The 20703-nt window shown below is 43.0% G+C and overlaps 1 protein-coding gene across 3 annotated transcripts in view; it reads left to right on the top strand.

The window, feature by feature from the left end:
* Positions 1 to 12429, top strand: part of NUDT19 (nudix hydrolase 19) — a 69057-nt gene extending 56628 nt beyond the window's left edge. For all 3 annotated transcript variants that reach the window (XM_033940975.1, XM_033940974.1, XM_033940973.1), the window contains 2 exons: positions 4759 to 4966; positions 9593 to 12429. In XM_033940975.1, the coding sequence (XP_033796866.1) occupies positions 4759 to 4966; positions 9593 to 9819 (435 nt within the window). In that variant the 3' untranslated portion in view covers positions 9820 to 12429. The remainder of the gene's footprint in view (positions 1 to 4758; positions 4967 to 9592) is intronic.
* Positions 12430 to 20703: the final 8274 nt, after the last annotated feature.

Here is a 20703-nt window from a genome sequence, read left to right as displayed (position 1 = left end):
TGAAAAAAATCATTTTTGAAGGTTTCCAATGGTAGGGTATGCCACCTCTAAAACCCTTATTTTTTAGTTTTTTATTATTAAATTAAGTCTCCATGGGCCATTTTTCGCATGATTTTTCTGGCAGTGATTTTTCTTGGATTTTTTTTTCTGCCTCAAAACCCCTTGATTTTTACACAAATCAATAGGAATGGACTCCTCAGTATGTGCTTGCATGAATCCATGTGTCAGTTGCGCAGATTGCCAGCAGAGGAACATGCATATACCACCAAGAGGGGGCGGGAGCTTAGCCCCATCCATGTCTTTCTGGGCTGGGGAAGCATCCTGAGTCAGGGAGATGGGGAGAAAATCCTACCCAGTATCCAAAGCTTGCAAAAGTGCAAAGCACCAGCACATGGAGTTCGTGGATCCCACGAAAGCCTCAACAGAGGTCTATCAGGGGTCAGTTATTGCCCCTGTGCAAGGTTTCTTCCCAGAATTTGTCCATCTCATGTGAAGAACGTTTTTAACGGACCTGGGCTGTATTCCACAGTCAGACAGCATCACACTTTCCAGGGAGTGTCTTCCTGAGATCAGTTATCCAGTTCTCAGTGCCAATGACCACTCACATCCAGATTGGCCAAGTTGGAAGTCAGATTCCAAGCCTCTTTTATCCCAATGCATTGACTCTGTCCTGGATGACTATGATTCCATTTTTGGTTTCATCAAGCAGGATGCTGCTGTGGCCCCGATCAGGGTGATGATCCCTCTACACTTTGGCTATCACCATTTTATTGTGGATGCAGTCAAGGAATTGAAGTGCAGCCTTCCATCTCTCAATGTACAGTAGTGAGCCACTCCAATACTTGGACTTCCTATTTCCAGCACACCCAGACATCACTGCTATGGTCATAGAACAGTGGGAGACCCCTGAAGACCCTTTAAAGGTGGCAAAAGCTATGTCCAGGCTTTATCCCATGGCCCCAGAGTTTCAGGAACTGTTTGATCAGCCAAAGGTGGGAGTCAAAGCAATTTATGTCCTTTGTCCTTCCTGCCAAAATAACTTCAGCTCCTCTGAGATCCTTCCAAGGGTACAGACAGTACAATAGCAATCCCAGGCACCAGCAGACTTCTTGATTTTGCATCAACCCTTCCTCCAAAAAGTCCCAATGATGTCAACCTCGGAACTCCACCTCCACAAATTGGGGGGCAGTTGTCAATGTTTTGGAGGGAATGGGAACTGATCTTGGACCAATGGATTTATTTATATATTCTCCAGCCAGGAGGCTGAAAAATGAGGCCAGGATTGGAGCCATGCTTCACGCAGTAGAACCTGACAAAAAATCAGGCTTAGGCAGATATTCCTTATACTTCATCATGCCCAAGAAAGGCGCAGAGGACTGGAGGCCCTTCCTGGATCTCAAGGCAGTCAATGTATCGCTGTAGATTCCACGTTTCCATATGGAAACAGCCCGAACGGTCATTGCAGCGGTGGTTCCAGGAGAATTTCTGGTTTCTCTGGATTTAACAGAGGCCTATCTTCATATTCCCATCTTCATGGGTCACAGGAAATATCTAAGATTTCATGTTCTCCAGCAGCATTTCAAATGTTTAGCCCTTCTCTTTGGATTGGCAATGGCTCCCCGCACTTTCACCAAAGTAATAGTGGTAGTAGTTGCTCATCTCCACAGAATGAGGGTCCAAGCACACCCCTGTCTGGACAATTGGCTCATTAGAGTTCCATCCAAGCCAGAGTGTGAGCAGGCAGTGCGGAGGGTGGTGGCTCTCCTGCAAAGGCTGGGCTAGATTGTCAACTTCAAGAAGAGCAGCTAGAACCAACTATCTGGGTATTCAGTTCGGCATGGCACAGGACCACATTTTTCTTCCCGAGCCACGCAAACAGAAGCTCTAGAAACAAATCTTGGAGTTAGTAGTACTTCTGACCCCCATGGCTTGGCACTACCTTCATGTGTTAGGCTCCATGGCTACCTCGCTGGAGGTTGTTCCCTGGGCCAGGGCACACATGCAGCCCCTACAGGAGTCTCTCCTGTCTCAGTGATCACCTCAGTGTAATTCTCTTCAGATGCAGTTCCCATGGACATGGACAGCGAGGAACAGCTTACGCCGGCAGCTTCAAGCCGCTTCCTTGTCGAAGGGTATGTGGAACGGGTAACTCTTATGACTGATGCCAGCCTTTTCGGCCGGGGACCCCATTATGGAGATCACTCCATCCAGGGCCAGTGGATTCATCATCAAAAGGGGTGGTCCATAAACTGTCTAGAGGTTTGTGCCAACAGGCTAGCGTTAAGAAATCTGGAGAAGGCCCTAGAGGGAAAAGTGGTACAAGTGTTTTCCGATAACACAACAGTAGTATCATATGTAAACTGATAGGGGGGTAAGGCACCAGAAGTGCTCCATTGTGTCTGGAAGCACAGATGCTCTTCCAGTGAGTGGAGTTGCACATTCAGGCTCTCTCCGCTGCGCACATGGCTGAAGTAGAAAATGTTCAAGCAGACTTTTTCAGTCAACAAGTCCCGGACCCAGGGGAATGGTCTCTCTCTCAAAAGGCGTTCCAGCTCATTGTGCATCATTGAGGCAGACCAGCAAAGGACTTGATGGCTTTGCCAAGAACTTGAAAGTCATACGCTTCTTTAGTTGAAGAACCAAGCCAGGAAGCTTAGGGCTGGATGTGTTAGTTCACCCCTGGCTAAGCCAGGATCTCTTTTACGTCTTCTTACCTTGGCCCACAATGAGCCACCTCATCCGCAGGATTGCAACTCATCCAGGTCTCATGATTTTAGTGGCCCTGGACTGGCTTCTCTGTCCATGGTATGCGGATCTCGTCATCTTCAGCGGGACAAGAGCCTCAAGCTTCCTCTTCATTAAGGTCTTCTCAGTCAGAGATCAGTTCCCATGGAGAATCCCCAGCACTTTGGTCTTATGGCATGACTCTTGAGCACAAGGCTCTAATTCAAAGAGGCTACGAGGTGCATTTCATTTGTGCAACAAAAGGAAAGTGGCAAAGGAACTATGCACATCAGCCTGGGATATAATAGTTTATTGGATACAGTCAGCTATTGTAATATAAAACATATAAAATGACCAAATTATATTGTGGTTCCTTCCAGTCTTTCACCTAAAAGCTTAAATGCCGATATAGACTTTACAGTATTCTTGTGACATTTAAGATGTTCTGTTTTGTTCCCAATTTTTGAGTTGGTCTCTCTTTTTCAGATAAATATTCAATCATACCTGCTTTCACAGAAACACAATTTTCTAATTCAACTGTATGATGGGATATCTCTGCCAGAAAATTTTTTTAGGTTAGGCATTTGTCCAGAGATCTGTACAAACCTCAGTTCCATTGCCTGCATAGCCGCCAACTTGTTCTTATGTAAAAGCGTAAGAGGAGAGGGAAAACACATGGGTCCAAAACAAAAGAATGAAACTAAGCTAGACGTAGAGGAAAAGTTATTTCTTGGGTGCCAGGTAAAGGACCCTGTTACTAACAGTGTGTGTAAAGTACCATGTGATCCAAAGGTATAAATTAAGATGTGCAGAAATTAGCATGTACTAAGCTTTAGTAAAAGCACCCCTAAATTTTTTTGTCTTTTTACAAAAATCATAACACTCGCCAAAGTCAAAATACTCAGCATATCAATGTAAAAGGTTCAGCTAAGATAATGTAAGATCTCTTGGTAGACTCGGGTCCAGATGCACTAAAGCCAGCGATCATTGCTAAACCTGTTTTGACAGCTGTAGCGATGATCGCATTTGCCAACCCAATGCAGAAAATAATTGTTCATTCTTCAATCTGACCATGCAAATAAGCCCATTAATACGGAAATGCCATATAAACTAATAGAGCGATTGATGCTCTAACATAGCTTCCCAATGCACTAAAAAAAAAAGTGATCACTTTTAGCAATCCAAAAAAAGCGACCGGTCAAAACCAGTAGCTTACTTGTCTAAACACAGTTTAGCACTTTTTTAAATGGGCACCATCCCCACTGATGATGGCCCTCCTGGATGCCCCCCCACTCCCTGCTGCACCAGGAACTGACCTACCTCTCTCCGCAGGAGTAAAAACGGCAGGAGGAATGCCTACTCCCTCCTGCTATGGCGACCCGGTCCCCTGCGAGAAAAAATGGTAGAAGGGATACCTACTCCCTCCTGCCATGCTGACCACTTCCCCCCAACAACAGTGAAACAGCAGGAGGAAGGCCCATTCCCTGCTGCCACTGGATGCTCCCCCAAATCTCCGCCCACCATACCTTTTTTTGAAGATGGAAGCAGGAGGGAAGCACAGTTCTTCCACCTTCAAGGCCACTGAACCAAAATTGCAGGCCTTCCCTCCTTTGGTGCATCATGTGATGCACAGGGATGGCCCAAGGTACTGATTGGCTCAGATGCATAAGGTCCCTCCCAAGGAGAGGGGGACTTAGACATCTGAGCCAATCAGGACCTCGGGCTCCTCCCTCTGTATCCCATGTGATGCATGGGGAGAGGCCTTAGGCCACTCCTGTGCATCACATGATGCACTGAGGAGGGAAGGCCTGTGTGAATCTTTTGAATGCAAACTTTATAGTGCATGAGTAGCTTTTTGAATCGGCCAAAAATCGGATCGGAGCAGACCCATATGGTCTTACTTATCCTTTTTAGTGCATCTGGGCCTTAATCCTTTGAAATTACAAGATTTCTGAGTGCTAAAAGAAGTGTACATGGTAAAACTGTGCTTGATATATACTTTATCTGTTAAATTTTTTCCCCCTCATCCTACAGTGGTTAGCTCCTCCAGAAGCGATTAAACTGTTCAGTGATAAGAAGATACAGCTTGGGCCACCTCAGTTTTATGAGCTGAGCCGTATATGTCATTTTTCTTCTCTCCGTGAGCTGCACAGATTTAGCCTTCACCGTGCTTTAGAAGGATGTGAATGCTGGTTGCCTGTTATCTTGTTCACATCAGATGGTGGCATACTGCTCTTACCAGGTACATTCACAATGAGAAAAACATATTATTTACAGTGGCATGAAACAAATAAAAACACTATTTTGCTGTTTCAGTGAATACATAAGATTTTTCTTCTCAGGTGCCAAAAGGTAAATTGACGCCACTCGCAACAGGTTGTTTAGTTAGACAGACAAATATCCCCCCCCCCCAAAAAAAAAAGAATTTGTAACTAATATTTAAAGAACAAGAAACAGAAAGTCAAACTTTCTCTTCTGCAACAATATATAAAATGTGGCAGATATTTGTAAAGTATTGTTCAAGCACTGATATCAAATGTAGGTTCCTAACAGACCAAACAGACAGGTTGCTCCCTATGGGAGCATAATAACTTAATTGGTCGCGTGTCTAAAAACTTAGGGCCTGATTCTGGAAGTGACACTTGCCGCATGTCAGTCACCGGTAGGTACCACATTCGCATCTTTTTTTTTTTTTTATATAGGCACCTTAAATATAGGCCAATATTTTAAAGGCCTACATTTAAAGTGCCAGTCTTGCACCTATGGAAACACATAGGGACGCCCATGTCGGCCGTAGGCATCCCTATGTGCCTCTGTAGGCACGAGACAGGCGCCTAAGAATGGCGCCTGAATTTTTTTTTTTTAGAAAACATTCATCCCAATTGGTTCATTAGATGGTGGTAAGACGCCTGCCACTGCCTAACTTCAGGACACTGTTCGGAGAATTTGGCCCTTAGTGAATACAACTTGCTTGTACATGTGTAGACCTACAATTGCACACATTTTTAATTTTCTTCTGGGCATACAGTGAATGCCTAAAAAAGTTCTAATAGGTTAAATTATGAGGAAAAAATGCCCAAAAGTTTGGAAAATAATTATTTATTTTTAAACAACTTAATTGGTGTTCAAAAATGACATTACAAACTGTCAAGATTATAGAATAAAGGGGTCCTTTTATTAAGGCGCGCTAACTGATTTAGTGCGCTCTAAATGCTAAGGCATCCATTATATTCTAAGGGTGCCTTAGCATTTAGCTTGCGCTAAATCAATTAGTGTGCCTTAATAAATGGACCTCAAAATTAACAAAACCAGGGTGGATAAAAATCAATGGTTGTTTTTTTTTTTTTTTTAATCAAAAAAATTTGATTTTTTAAATTGAATTATTTTAAATAAAATACTTTTTTAAGGAAAAATCTATCTATAGATAATTTTCTATTTAAGATACATTATAGTCCAAAAGTTATTGATCATGAAATAAGGATTCGTTTTTTAATTATGTAGCCTGAGGCTGTATATTCATGCAATGTCTAATTTTTTTGGTAAATAAATTCCATTAATCCATTCATAATGTCATGGGCAATTTTTCTATCTAGAAGATATTATCACAGATGTTTGGTTTTGCATTTTTCAAAACTGTGAATTTGTGTCTGCAGAGATAACATGCTTTTTCACAGCAAAAATGTTATAAAATAAACAGAGTTGAGAAAAAAGACCTTGACCCCCATTGTTCCTTGGCAAATCAATGTACACAGAATCAACCCTTACCTCTTAAGTAGTGCTGCAAGATTCAGAGAAAAATATTTTGATTCGATTCAATTCGATTCACTCTGTTGAATCAATTTTTCAATTCGATTCAATTCACTGTTAATGACACAGCTTTTTAAGTTTAAACATTTTATTTAACCAAAGCAATATCATGTCAAAAATAGGAACATACAAACTATAACATAGCTGTAAAATAGTTAGAAACATAGATTCACAGCTTCTCCGAAGCAAATCATTCCCAGTTTCCCCAGCCTCCCTGCCTGATTCTCAGTTTTTCCAGGCCCCTGCCAATTCTCAACTTCCATCCCCAGCCCCCAAGTCTCATCAGTCCCCCTGCCGATTTCAGCTTCCATCCCCAGCCCCCAAGACTCACCAGCTCCCCTGCCGATTTCAGCTTCCATCCCCAGCCCCCAAGACTCACCAGCCCCCCTGCCGATTTCAGCTCCCAAGACTCACCAGCCCCCCTGCCGATTTCAGCCCCCAAAACTCACCAGCCCCCTGCTGATTTTAGCTTCCATCCCCAGCTCCCAAGACTCACCAGCCCCCTGCCGATTTCAGCTTCCATCCCCAGCCCCCCTGCCGATTTCAGCCCCAAGACTCACCAGCCCCCCTGCCAATTTCAGCCCCCAAAACTCACCAGCCCCCTGCCGATTTCAGCTTCCATCTCCAGCCCTCAAGACTCACCAGTTCCCCTGCCGATTTCAGCCCCCAAAACTCACCAGCCCCCTGCTGATTTCAGCTTCCATCCCCAGCTCCCAAGACTCACCAGCCCCCTGCCGATTTCAGCTTCCATCCCCAGCTCCCAAGACTCACCAGCCCCCTGCCGATTTCAGCTTCCATCCCCAGCCCCCAAGACTCATCAGCCTCCCTGCCGATTTCAGCCCCCAAGACTCATCAGCCCCCCTGCCAATTTCAGCCCCCAAAACTCACCAGCCCCCTGCCGATTTCAGCTTCCATCCCCAGCCCCCAAGACTCACCAGCTCCCCTGCCAATTTCAGCCCCCAAGACTCACCTGCCCCTCTGCCGATTCGGAGCTTCCATCCCCAGCCCCCCTGCCGATGTATTTACTTACTGCCTGAACTGGATATTAAATCATGGGGAAAGAGCCAGCCAAAACTAGTATTTGTTGCTGGTGAGTGCCGAGGTCTGCTGCATGAGGTCCGTTCGCTCGCTGCTTGACTCTCCCACCATTCCTTTTGTTTCTTCCGATGTAATTTCTGGTTTTGCAAAACCGGAAGTTACATTAGATGGGAAGAGTCCAGCGACGTGAAATAGCCCGAACTCGTCTTGCGGCTGAATCGGTGAGTCTGGTTTTTAATAAAAACGAACCGATTCGAATCGATTCACCTGATTTGAATCAGTGAACCGATTCGAATCGTGAATCGGGCAGCACTACTCTTAAGTGCTAAATGTGAGGAGGGAGGGGCAAGCAGTAGAAAGGAAATTAAAACTTTTTGAACAGAATACTTCACAAGTCTTGGAATCTTTGTGTAGCCTGAGGTTTATCATAATAATCTCTCCTTGGAGGAGAAAACCTATAATAGCAGGCAATAAAAGAGACCCAATTTGGGAATATTTTAATTATACCAGCAAGAATGAGTCTTTCTGTAGAAAGCCATGATTTAAATCAAGTCTTTAAGACTAATGATTTAAATTGATTTGATTTAAATCAAATCTACCTTGAACAAAACTACAGAACATTTTTCATTATACTTACCAATGTATAAAGGTGGACCATTTTTTAATGAACATAATAGTTCCCCCCCCCACAAACACACACCGTACTCCCTTCTCTCCACAGTGCAGTAGCAGTTGTGGATCTGGAGGTTATTTGGTGCTGACACATTCTTAAGTTCCAGAAAGCCTTTCAGTCCACCCAGTTTGACTCTTGACTAGCCAGGACTACATAATGCATTAAGCAGCTGTTTAAGAAGTACCTCTTACCACATACAAATATTTATAGTACCTACTACTACTATTTATTATTTCTATAGTGCTGAAAAGCATATGCAGCACTGGACATTTAACATGCAACAGATGGTCCTTGCCGAGAAGAGCTTAAAATCTAATTTAGACAGGACATATAGGGATTGGAGTTTCTTGCAGAGAATGATAGGATTGACATATGTAATTTTATGTTGAGTGGGAGTTAGGAGTTGAAAGCAGCATCAAAAAGTTTAATATATTAATTCAATTACTGCTATAGTAGCAGAATGTTCCAAGTGAGCTTCTGGGTCGGGGAGTAGATTGACCTGGAATTCTTTGGCTTCATTTTTTTCTTTCTGTTCTATTGATTTTATTATATTACAATTTTACAGCAGTGAAAATAGATTAAAATTATTTTGTAGCAATTAGTAATCCTTCACGGTATTGCGGTATATAAGCTGTTATTATTATTATTATTATTAATCCTAGTTTTATACAGTACTCTGGGATTCAAACTCAAGAAGAGAACATCAAAATCCTATTATCCTCAGGAGCCAGGATTTCAGCTTTAGCCAAATCAAAAACAGTATCATTCAAAGAGTATATAGACACAATCTGAAATTGCTGGGGCACTGATTGGTGGGTTTTATTAGTTGGAAATGAAGAATCATTGAAGGATCCAGAGCTGGTGTAAAACATGCTGGAGCACAGGGCAGAAATTTAGAAGTGGGTACCAAAGCCCAACCAACAGATTTAGGCAGGTTTGGGGTCCCCAGTAGCATGGGGGTTCAGGGAAAATGCTCTATTTAAAGCCACCCCCCCAAAAAAAATAAATATGCTGGCCCTGTAAAGATCTGGCATGCAAAAAAAAAAAATATCCAAAATAGAATCGATTAAACACTTGTTTACTTGCCACTGAGAAAAAGTAATTTCAGATTATTTAATGAAAAGGAAGTAGTTTATACTGAGGAAATCCAGATTTAGGAGACTGCTTTCTTACATGGTGCTGCTTTTTTATGACTAGAATGAACTGAAACAAACCAATGGAGGAATGTTCATTTGATTTTGTTCATTGTAGGCTGAAGGTTTTTGTGCTCTTAAATAGATCCCATTGGGCACAAATATTTTACCAGACATAGCACTGTATGGTGCTAAACTATTGTATTGTATTTGCCAGGTGATGAGCTGTATCCTGAAGAGCCAGATTGGACAGGAGCAAAGAAACCACCAGTTCTGACTACAGATAAAAAGAGAGAGGATCTTAGGAAGAAAGATAGTAGGCTTCATCGAGTTGAGTTTGGACATGATCTCACTATATATATGAATATTGAGCCAAAGTATAAACATATTTATCCTCTTTTAATGGACTCAAAAGATGCAGTGGATTACAACAGTCAACTTTAACTTTTCTTTATTTGTCCTTAACTTGAATCCAAAAGGGGACATCTGTAAAGAGATAAGATCTGTGTATCCAGTGGAGGAATAGTTTAATGGTTAAAGCAACAGGCTGAGACCCAGGGGCCCCTGGTTCAAATCCTGTTGTGGCTCCTTGTGATCTAGGGCAAGTCACAACCCTCCATTGGCTCCAGTTCAAACTTACCCCCCTCTTCTATTAAACTGCGCTAGCAATTTCTAGCACAGAGAGCTGCGCTGCTCCTGATGCTCATAGGAACTCTATAAGCGTCGGGAGCAGCGTGAGCCATTCAGGGCAGCTCCCTGCACTAGAAACTGCTAGAACAGTTTAATAGACGAGGCCCTTAGAGTGTGAGCCCTCCAGGGACAGAAAATTATAAGAAATTATAAACCCTCTGTTTTTGTTTATTTAATTTTTTTAAATGAGCGCTCCTCAAAACGTTTCCGCACTTTCATATTTTTGCTGAAAATTGGGGTGGGAGAAGTGGTAAGAGGGCGTGTTGTAGAACGTCTTGTGACTAGTGAGTCAGGCAAGCTGGCTCACTTTGCAGGTAGTGGGAGAGCTGTTACGCTGTGTAGAAGATGGCTGCTAAACTTACAATTTGCACCAAAGAGGAACAATGATCTTATCGTACTTTTTTATGGACAGAAGGTGTACTGGGAACAGAAATTCATCACCATGTGTGCTCAAAATGGGGACAAAGTTCTCTCTCATAGAGTCGTCTATGAGTAGATAGAAATGTTTGAAAATGGCCATAAGAATGTTGCTGATGCAGCCACTACCACGCAGAAAGAAGAAAGCCCTGGAACTGATTCACGAAAACAGAAGAACTGCGGTTGATCAGATGGCAGAAAAGCTGAATGTCAGTGTTGGATCTGCATATTCTTTGATTCATGACAGTCTTAACTTCCATAAAGTGGGGGCCAGTTGGGGGCCTAAGGAACTGACAGAGGAGCATAAGCGCTTAGACATTTGTCCTGACACTTGGCCCATTATCATGAAGAAGTGAAAACTTTATTAAGTCCTCTCAACAGAAACACTCAGAAAATTAACGTGGGAAGTCATGGAGCATCCAGCATCCAGTCCAGATTTAGCACCATCTGATTTCCACCTTTATGGAGCACTCAAAGAAGCTTTAAGGGGCAGAAGATTTTCCTCAACCAAAAACATTTTTTTTCTGATGGCATTAAAAAGTTAGTAGGATGCTTTGAAAAATGTTTCTCAAAAAAGGGTGATTATGTGGAAAAGTAATGGAATTTGCTTTTTAGATATTTAATAAATAGCGTTTAAAAAAATAAAAATGTGGAAACTTTTTGAAGATGCTCATAATTTTAGTTAAATAGCTGAACTGCAGCTGAGTATATCCTGCTTTAGCAGTCCATCTGGGCTTACAGGGTTTAATGTAACAAAACACTTTCACAAAGGTCAGATGCACACTGTCTGATGGTGTGATAAAAATCAAAGTGCAGATTTAAAATGCCAATTTTAAACGGAGGAAAAAGCCTCAGACAAGGGCCCTCCCATCTCCACAATGGTGGAATAACGGTGGTGGAGTGTTCACCTCACTGGCTAAAAAAAACCTCCTTTATATTAAAAAGACACTGCACTACTTCAAGATGTAATGAAAAATATATATGTATATAATGTATAATAGATGAACAATTCAACTTATCTTAGTTGATCGGTACACTGACGGTGGCCAGTGTTTCACTATTCAGCTACCTCAGGGTGTAACATCTCCGATCAGAACTGTTACCAGAATCAGAACATAGCGTTAAAACTGGGTCAATATATATCTTCTCAAAGTAACAATAAAAACCAATGCAGGACATACCTTTTAATCGGGCACTAAGCGCGTCTCCTACACCCATGGCATGCAGGCTGGGTTTAAATCCTCCCGGTGCATTATCGTTAGTACCGGAAGTGTCAACGCGTCGATCTTCAGACACTCTTAAAGACACAGAACTATTCAGGTACTGAATCCTCCTGTGCCAGGAGGAAAAGCTGATTGACAAAAACAGGGAACCAACTTACTCACCCATATGTGAACAAATTGTATGTGTTTCTTTTTGTATATAAATTTAATTTTAAAAAGCATTGAATCAGTTTTCCTTTATCTATAGCAGGTACTCCAAACTTTGTCATGGAGGTCTGGATTGGGATGAAAAAGCGTTTGTTGAGAAGGGAAAGGGGACTGGTCTTTTCAGTGATTTCAAATACTGGGGGGAAAGACAAGAGCTGCCTTCAAACTCTACTGTTGCAGCTCTACCTTATAGAGACTGATGCCTAGCCTCATGATGGGAGCAAGCTGGGACTGATTAAAGGTTGAAAGTGGGCAAATACATTCATTTTTGGTAGCTCAGCATTGGAGAAGTTAGCTATTCCAGGTTGTGTTGCTTTCTCAGCTGATTTGTGACTAGGTTAGTAACTAAGATGGAATGATTGGAACTAGATGCTGTATTTTAAAGAGTACTTCTAGGGCCCTGATGTCCTTGCTATCGTTTTGGTGAAGTTGGGACTTCTCCTGTTTGGTGGGTTTGGGTTACTTGCTCTTTCCTTGTACTGTATTTCATATTGGTTGTTGTTTTTTCTTCAACTTGGTAACATATTTATATTGTCACTGACTCTCAGATTTTCTGACTTTTACTTACTGGTTGCACTTCATTGTTGCGTCAGCCTTCACAATTAACTATTGTGGGGAGAAGGCTAGGGAGACAGCGTATTCTTTTGCTATTTCTACTTGCTTACTTTTGACCACGCAGGTCTTTTCTTTTCTAGGTCCTGGTTCATTATTGATTGTTTCTTTTCTGTCCTTCTTGGGAGGGGTTGGGGGGATGTTCTGATGGGAGTTTGTTTCTGTATAAACCCTTTTGAACATGTATTGTTCCTTCTGTTGAATTCCATGTTCATTTTCCTGTTGTTCAATAAAAACTGTTTTCAACTAACTAAAGGGTACTTCTAGTGCTGCTTTGCTTAGGGAAGGGGGAAGATTACAGTGGTCATATTTCCTGCTGCTTCTCACAGGCCCAAAAATATCTTGTTGCTACTTTCCTGAAAGAAAGAAGAGGTGGATCTGAGAAGTGGAAAAGCTCAGCAGAGTGAAATAAAGACTATTACCACTGATTTTGTGTTACTCAGGCTGTGGGAAACAGAATAGAGAAAAATTATGACAATAAAGGTCATATGATCTATCCAGTCTGCCCATCCATACCATCTACCATCTTTCTCGCCCCAAGAAAATCCATGTGCTTGTCCCATGCAGTCTCCATCTCCACTATGAGGCTATTCAACACATCCACCATCCTTTCTGTAAAAAAAGTATTTCCTTAGATTACTCCTCATCACCTTTTAATTATTTAATCTAATGGCTGCTCATTCCAGAGTTTCCTTTCAGTTGAAAGAGACTTGCCACAGAATAATAAAACAGCCTTCATTCATCATTGATCCCTCATTCTGAACCCAACCCTAGGTCTTACCAGCCATTGGGGCTCATAGACTGACCAAAATAACCATGCCTAGTGACATCCTTCAACTTGTTGGGAAGTTTATTCCATGAACAAGGCTCACAAAGGAATTTGAAAAGACTGCTGAACAACAACAATATCTACTGGCCATCCTACCTCAGAGTTGAGTTATATGGCAGAGGGTTTTGAATGATTGTACTCTTGCAGTGGTTTGTCAAAAAGACCAAAGACTGAGCCTTGTTCATGGAATAAACTTCCCAACAAGTTGAAGGATATCACTGATATTTAACATTTTGTTGAGCAGTCTTTTCAAATTTTCACGCCCTCACCTCACCTCCCCCCCCCCCCGCCCAACATTTTTGTGATGTGTAAATTTTACCTTTGCTATTTATGCAGAGCTGGACTTGTGTAAGCAAGTGGGTAAAGAAATTGGTGACAAAGTAAATGATAACGACAAACCTCCCACTTAGTTACTCCAGAGAGAAATAACTCTCATGGGCACAGTGAAGCATGAGGTAAAAGGAAAAAAAGTACTTTGTTTAGTGTAGTTTAATAGCACAAATACAGACATTTCTTTTACTTATTCCTGGTCTTGAGATTGATTATGTCCCCAGAATTCTGAAATAATGCTCACTTATGATCCTGGCACTCTGAGTCCTGGGTGCGGTTCTAATTCATAGATAGAGATCACTGTTACACAAAAAGTCAATCTGATTGGGTTAAGCAAGGGTTTTTGCTCACATGTCACTCTGGAAGATAAGCAAGGTACTTCCAGGCATGTAGCTCTCTGGAAAGGTTTTAACTAAAGAGAGGCACCTCCTGTAGGAAGTCAGCCAGCGCAAATGACTCTCCTGGCCAGTGACTCTCCACCTCTCCCCGCACCTTCCAGATCCCTCCACCGAAGCGGGTCGCAGCCAGATGGACTTCTGCACACTTCCGGGTGCTTTCTGGCTGGGGCACCGGATTTAGTGTGCCACCGGCTGGAAAGTTTGCGAGACACTGCCTTACACTATGCCACGATTGATTCTATTTTTCTCTGAACTGCAAAGCACTATGTAAGAGCAATTGCTCAAAGAGATGGAATATAAAAAACTTTTGTGCTATTGGCTCCTTCAGTCTACAGTGGGAGTCTTAATGATTATGTTTCAGTGAAAAGAGTGCCAGAACAGCTTCCTCATGGCTTCTGGACCACAGGAATTCCTGTAAGTTGAGATTTGGCAACCTGCAATACCAGGATACCACAGGTTTCCAAATCCTGCGGGGCATCAACCTACTGTACCTTGATGAAACCTCCCATTCGTTAAGGCCTTCTTGATACAATATAAACTTTATTTATTTTTTTAAGTTTTCAACAGAAGCAAATGACAAAACTTTAGATTTAAAATAAACAAACCAATCGCACTTGTACTTTTTCCCATTTACATGTATTTAACAATATTTGCATCATTAAATTTCCTGTTTCTACCAGCTTGAGTGGTTATAGGAAACTCATAATCCATTGTTTGTATGGTGCCAGTTCTCACCAATAGGTCAGTTATGGCTTGCATATTTTCTGCATGCCACTTCTTCCAGCCTAAAAACATTTTTCAATTCTATGGAAAATTAAAACAAAGTATAATCACACATCCCCCAGCCTTGTAAACCTTTAGCTAGAAAAGCTGATCCTCAGCAGAGCTCCTTATGAACTATTCTGCATTCACAAGGCTCTATGTACTCCCATCATCATTTATCCTTTGCTTTAAGAGGATATTCTTTTAATATAGCACTTTAGTGCAAAATCTTATTTAACTTTTTCTGAACATTTTTTTTAATAATATACTCCTCTGTCTTAAATGTTGGGTTTGGGGCAATGATCCGACATTAATCATGTTTTGCCTATGGCTGCGTCAAGGGGCATCCCCTAAAGTCTTTGCCATCAGGATTTTGCCATCAGGACAGACCTGATTCCTACTAATAAATGAGGCATATATGAGTATATAAGAAACTCAGCCATTACAATTGTACACTATTCATAAAGTCTCAAAATACATATATTAATGGTAATGAAAAATTCTGTCATTCTTGTACAATCTCACTTTATTTTGGGACAACTGGGTTATTTTCCTATACTCGCCAGGAATTATAGGAAGCCTCATATGTCAGAGACTTAAGCTTCACCCCTCTTACATCAGCACTGTCCCCTTAAAAACCAATTTCTTTCCTACAAACTAGGCTGTAGGATCTTGTCTTTTCTGTTCATATTTATTTTCATTAAATTTTGGTGTTTTCGTTCGTGGTTTTTGCCCTCATGCTACAAAAGTTTCCTGCAGGGACAGCTCTAACTGTAGAAGATCACAGATTTTTTGAACAAGTTTGCTTCTAGGAGGTTGGCTGCTTGTCAATGCACTGTCTGGACAGCCTGCACTTCGGATCGGGGCTCTGGGATTAGTCGCTTGGGAGCATGCTCACCCCAGGTTCATCTGCTAGTGGGTCGAGCGTAAGCTGCATGGCTTCATGGAGATGTGTCCGGGATCGGGGCCAGATTGTGTTCCTCCGCCAGGCGTTTGGATGGCGTGTCCGAGGGTAGCGGAGGTGTCCGACTGGTAAGAAGTCAGAAGATTTAAAGTCCAGCTTGCCTGCTTTCTGAGGCAGAGGATCTCCCTGTAAGCAGATTCTGCATTTCTGGTAGTGTTTTCCGTTCAGCACAGTGAGTTCTGGCTGACAGCTTGAAACAGTGATTTTGGGGGTCTGAAAAAGGGCTCTGGGAGCTGCTTGATATGCTTCCTCATTCCAGAGAAAGACTCCCAAGGTCAGAGCCCGTTCCTGGATCTTAAGGCGGTCAATGCAGCACTGAGAGTACCCCGCTTTAGCCTGGAGCCAGTATGTTTGGTGATTGCTTCAGTGGCTCTGGGGGAGTTTCTAGCCTCACTGGATCTGAAGGAGGTGTACCTTCACATTCCCATCTTCTGATCTACTGGAAGTCCCCGCGATCCTGCCTCTGATGTCAGAGAAGGGGCGGGACCGCAGCAGAGGGACGACAACTCCAGAGGCCTATGGCAACCTGCAAGGATCGCTAAAGTACTCGCGATCCTTTCTGCAGGTTGTTTTCTGCTGCAGCCGGGTAAAGGGAGGCGCGGGAGGCCAGAGGGGAACACACAGGCCTTCCCGGGGGTGGGAACAGTCCTTCAGGGGGGGACGACAGTTCTTCGGGGACAGGCCTTCGGGGGGGTGCAGGCCTTCAGGAGGGGGGACAGACTTTCAGGTGTGGGTGCAGGCCTTCAGGGATGGGGTGTAGACCTTTGGGGGAGAAGTACAGGCCTTCAGGGCGGGTGCAGGCCTTCGGGGGGAGGTGCAGTCCTTTAGCGGTGGGGTGTAGGCCTTCAGGGGGGAACAGACCTTTGCAGGGGAGGTACAGGCCTTCGGGGAGGTGCGGGCCTTCAGGGCGGGTGCAGGCCTTCAGGGGGGACAGACCTTCGGAGGAAGGTGCAGTCCTTCGAGGGGTGCAGGCCTTCAGGGTGGGTGTAGACTTTCGGGGGGGAGGTGCAGGCCTTCAGGGGTGGGGTGCAGGCCTTCAGGGGGGACAGACCTTTGGGGGGGTGAGGTTCAGTCCTTCGGGGGGGGACAGACCTTCAGGGGGGGGGACATACCTCCAGGGTGGGGGTTCTGGTGTAGAAGTACATGGAGGGAGGGAAGGGGGGGTTCAAAGATACGTGCATATCTCAGACTTTGGGGGGAAGAAATAATGGGTCTAAAAACAGAGGAGTGGGAGAAAGATGGTGGATAATGGGATTTAGGGAGGGAAGGAACAGAAAGGGAGAGAAATTGGACACAAGGGATGGTGTGGAGGGGGGATAGAGATACTGGATAGGAGGATAGTTGGGAAGAGAAAGGGAGAGATGGTGGACCCTGGGGTGGTGGGGAAGGAAGGAGAGTTGCTGGATGAAAGTGTAGTTGAGAAAAGGTGAATCTGTGAATGGAGACGAAAAAAAAGGAAAGATGCCATACCTCTGGGGAAGGGAAGGGAAACGAAAGTGGAGGACACAGATGGCAGATGGATGGTTAGCACGGAGAAAGAAGAAAGGAGACCCTGGCAATCAAGACAACCAGAGCCTGGGACCAACAAGAGCCTGGGACCAACAAGATTTGAATATTGACCAGACAACAAAAGGTAGAAAAAATAATTTTATTTTTTGTTTTGTGATTACAATGTCAGATTTGAAATGTGTATCCTGCCAGAGCTGGTGTTAGAGGAAAATTCCTTTTTGTTTTTTTATTTTGTTTACACCACAGAGCCAGTGTGGTTAGGAGAAGCCAACGGGGGTGAAAAAGCTATAAAATAAACCCACCAGGATGTTTGAAAAAAAACATCCAATTGGGTAGGAAAATCGAATCGAAAAACCAATCCAATAGGCTGAATCGAATCAAAATTTTTTTTTCCTGAATCGGGCAGCACTAGTTTGTGCTACTGTCTTAGACTTTAGGATCTGGGAATGGGGAGAGATGGCATCCTCAGTACTTTATAATGCAAGTAAAACGAGGATTTGGTCAGACTTTTGAAGGGTCTGCAGAAGAAAAATATTGTATAGGCCAGGGACATGAGACAGCAGGAAATGGGAACTTTTCTTCCTTCTGTTTTTGTGAATGGCAAGGCTGAGGATGTCAGAGAGTTCAGTTAAAATTTGTACTTTATAAGAAAATATAATAATGTGTTTTATAAAGTTTATAAGCATTTCTGGCCTACCCGGTGATGTGTTCCCAGTGGTGGTGGTGGTGGTGGCAGCGTGTCAATGTGTTGAGAGGAAGAGGTGGTCTGGGAAATTTTGCTGAGCAAACTCCAGGCCTATTTCCACCCCCCTGTTAGTTCACTCCACTCAACTGGTTCACACACTGAGTGGGTCTTTGGGTATTGTGCCTGGGTAGTTGTTTTGGGATCTCTTTCAGTGGTTTGTCAGTATCTCCTTGTGGTCCAAGGAAGGAAACTTTGTTAACCTTAGCATTGACCTTCAGAATATGTTTGTAACAGCGCTGCTTGTGTGGCATTAGGCTATGTAGTGATCGAAAGAAAAAACCAGACCTTTGCACATTTTTGCACTATATGGTGGGTGTATGAGGAGAGTCACATTTCCTGCACAGCTAAGTCCGTGTGAAGTTACCTTGTTCTGTATTTGACATCTAGCAAGGTCTCTGTTTGGAAGGAAAGATCTAAGCTTAAAAATGAAGTGGCCAGAAGTTATGGTAAAAGCAGATAGCGTTGCTGGTTTTAAGAAAGGTTTGGACAAATTCCTGGAGGAAAAGTCCATAATCTTGTTATTAAGACATTGGGGAAGCATCTGCTTGCCCTAGATCGGTAGCATGGAATGTTGCTACTCTTTGGGTTTTGACCAGGTACTAGTGACCTGGATTGGCTACCATGAGAATGGGCTACCGGGCATGATGGACCATTGGTCTGACCCAGTTAGGCTATTCTTATGTTATGTTCTTATCTGTAGGGGCCTTTGTTTTCACTTCTTATTTTAATGTATTTCTTTTTCTGGGAACTTGTTTTTTTTATAATGGGAACAAAAATGGAAGAGAATTAATGTGTGTGGAATGGGGGGGGGGAGGGTAACTAATTTCTTCAGCTAAATAAGTTTACTTTCATGTTCAGAAGCCAGGCCATTAAAAATGGATATACTAACAGTATAGAATAGAGGTTCCCAAACTTTTTAATGTCTCTGTTTTTTTTACCTATCTTCCTCTTTCTTTCACCCCCTCCCAGTATCCACTTTCCTCACATGTTCTTAAGATAAGCCATGCTATGTCAAGCCAAGTTCCTTGGGCAGTCTGCATCATAAGTAGCTGGCAAATACCAAAGAGTAGATCATATTTTTCACAGTTGATCTGAAATAATGTGATGGCTTTTACTGGTCTTTTCATTCAGCCATCTCCGTTCTGTTCTCAATACTCTCTCTCTTGTTTGTTCTCCTCTGCTTGGGCTATCGATCTAAATCCTAACTCTTACCCCGCTGGTTCAAATTGCCACTTTTCCAATATTATTCCTATTCCTCCTCTCTTTCTCATGTACCCTGTGAAAAGTCTTTTGTCTCCAACAAGTTTGCCTACATTCATCTTTCTCTCTCATACTTACCAACTCCCAGAGCAATGAACTACTCCTACTAAAAAGACAATGCAGACAACTAGAAAGAAAATGGAGGAAAAACAGTCAAGATTCCACAACCATGATACAAACAATACAAAACACAGCCCTAAGATTGGTCTATTCACTGAAGAAATTCAACCACATCACAGAGGCATACCATGACTCAATTGGCTCCCAATACAAGCGAGAATACACTTCAAATTTTCCTGCCTACTATTTAAAGCAATAAACGGAGACAGCCCAGCCTATTGGAACAATCGACTAGTTCAATCCACCTCAACCAGACATAGGAGAATCCACACCATCATTCACACACCCTCCAACCAAAAACATCAAAAGAAAAAAACTGTATGACAACCTCCTAGCCCCTCGAACTGCAACACTCGACCCCCAACTCTACAACCTATTGACCTCGACCACAGACTACAAAACCTTCAAAAAAGAAATAAAAACCCTTCTATTCAAAAAACACATAAAACCGAACTAACTCAATCAGAAATGTCCCAAGCATTACCTGCAACTACTCCTTATGTACTTCTAATGTCATGACAATTCAGACATAATTTATGTTATGTTTGGAATAATGGTTATATATATGAGGTTCAATAAAAGGAAATTTTCACTGCCTGTTTCTATTCTGACCATTTATTCCGTTTCATGGTTATTACCAAAAATATTTTTTTACATGGGGGGTGTCAAAAAATGATGGGCCCTGGGTGCCACATACCCTAGGTACGCCACTGGCCATCTGGCAACCCTGCGGTGTTGCTGCTCCTCTGTTCTTGCCTGTAGAAACTCACTGTAAACCCATCGTTTCCTCCCCACCTAATACTGTATAGAAAGCACAGTTACTTACCATAACAGATGTTATCCAGGGACAGCAGGCAGATATTCTCAACAGTGGGTGACGTCACCGATGGAGCACAGCAGCAGACAGCCTCGAAAGCAGACTTGCTTGAAGATCTTTGTAAGAGCTTCTGAGTGCCGCCCGAGTTAGGGCACACGTCTCCTGTGAGGTACCTCAGTTCAGATACCTAGCTAAGAAGCCAACCAGGGGAGTTTCTTAACAAAGGGAGTGAGATACCGTCCCTCCCTGTTTGTTGACACAGTACATAGCGACTTGGTTGTCTGAAGAAGGTGTTGAAAAGCTTTGAGGGCATTGAAAATCGCTCTGATTTCTAAAAGATTGATGTGGCAAAGACGGTCCGCAGGAGACCAATGACCTTGGGTACGGAGACCATCTAAATGGGCTCCACATGCATAGGTTGAAGAATCTGTTGTGAGAACCTTCT

The sequence above is a fragment of the Geotrypetes seraphini genome, chromosome 4 (assembly GCF_902459505.1).
Source record: "Geotrypetes seraphini chromosome 4, aGeoSer1.1, whole genome shotgun sequence".
Lineage (NCBI taxonomy): Eukaryota > Metazoa > Chordata > Amphibia > Gymnophiona > Dermophiidae > Geotrypetes > Geotrypetes seraphini.
This window is presented reverse-complemented; position numbering and strand designations above follow the sequence as displayed.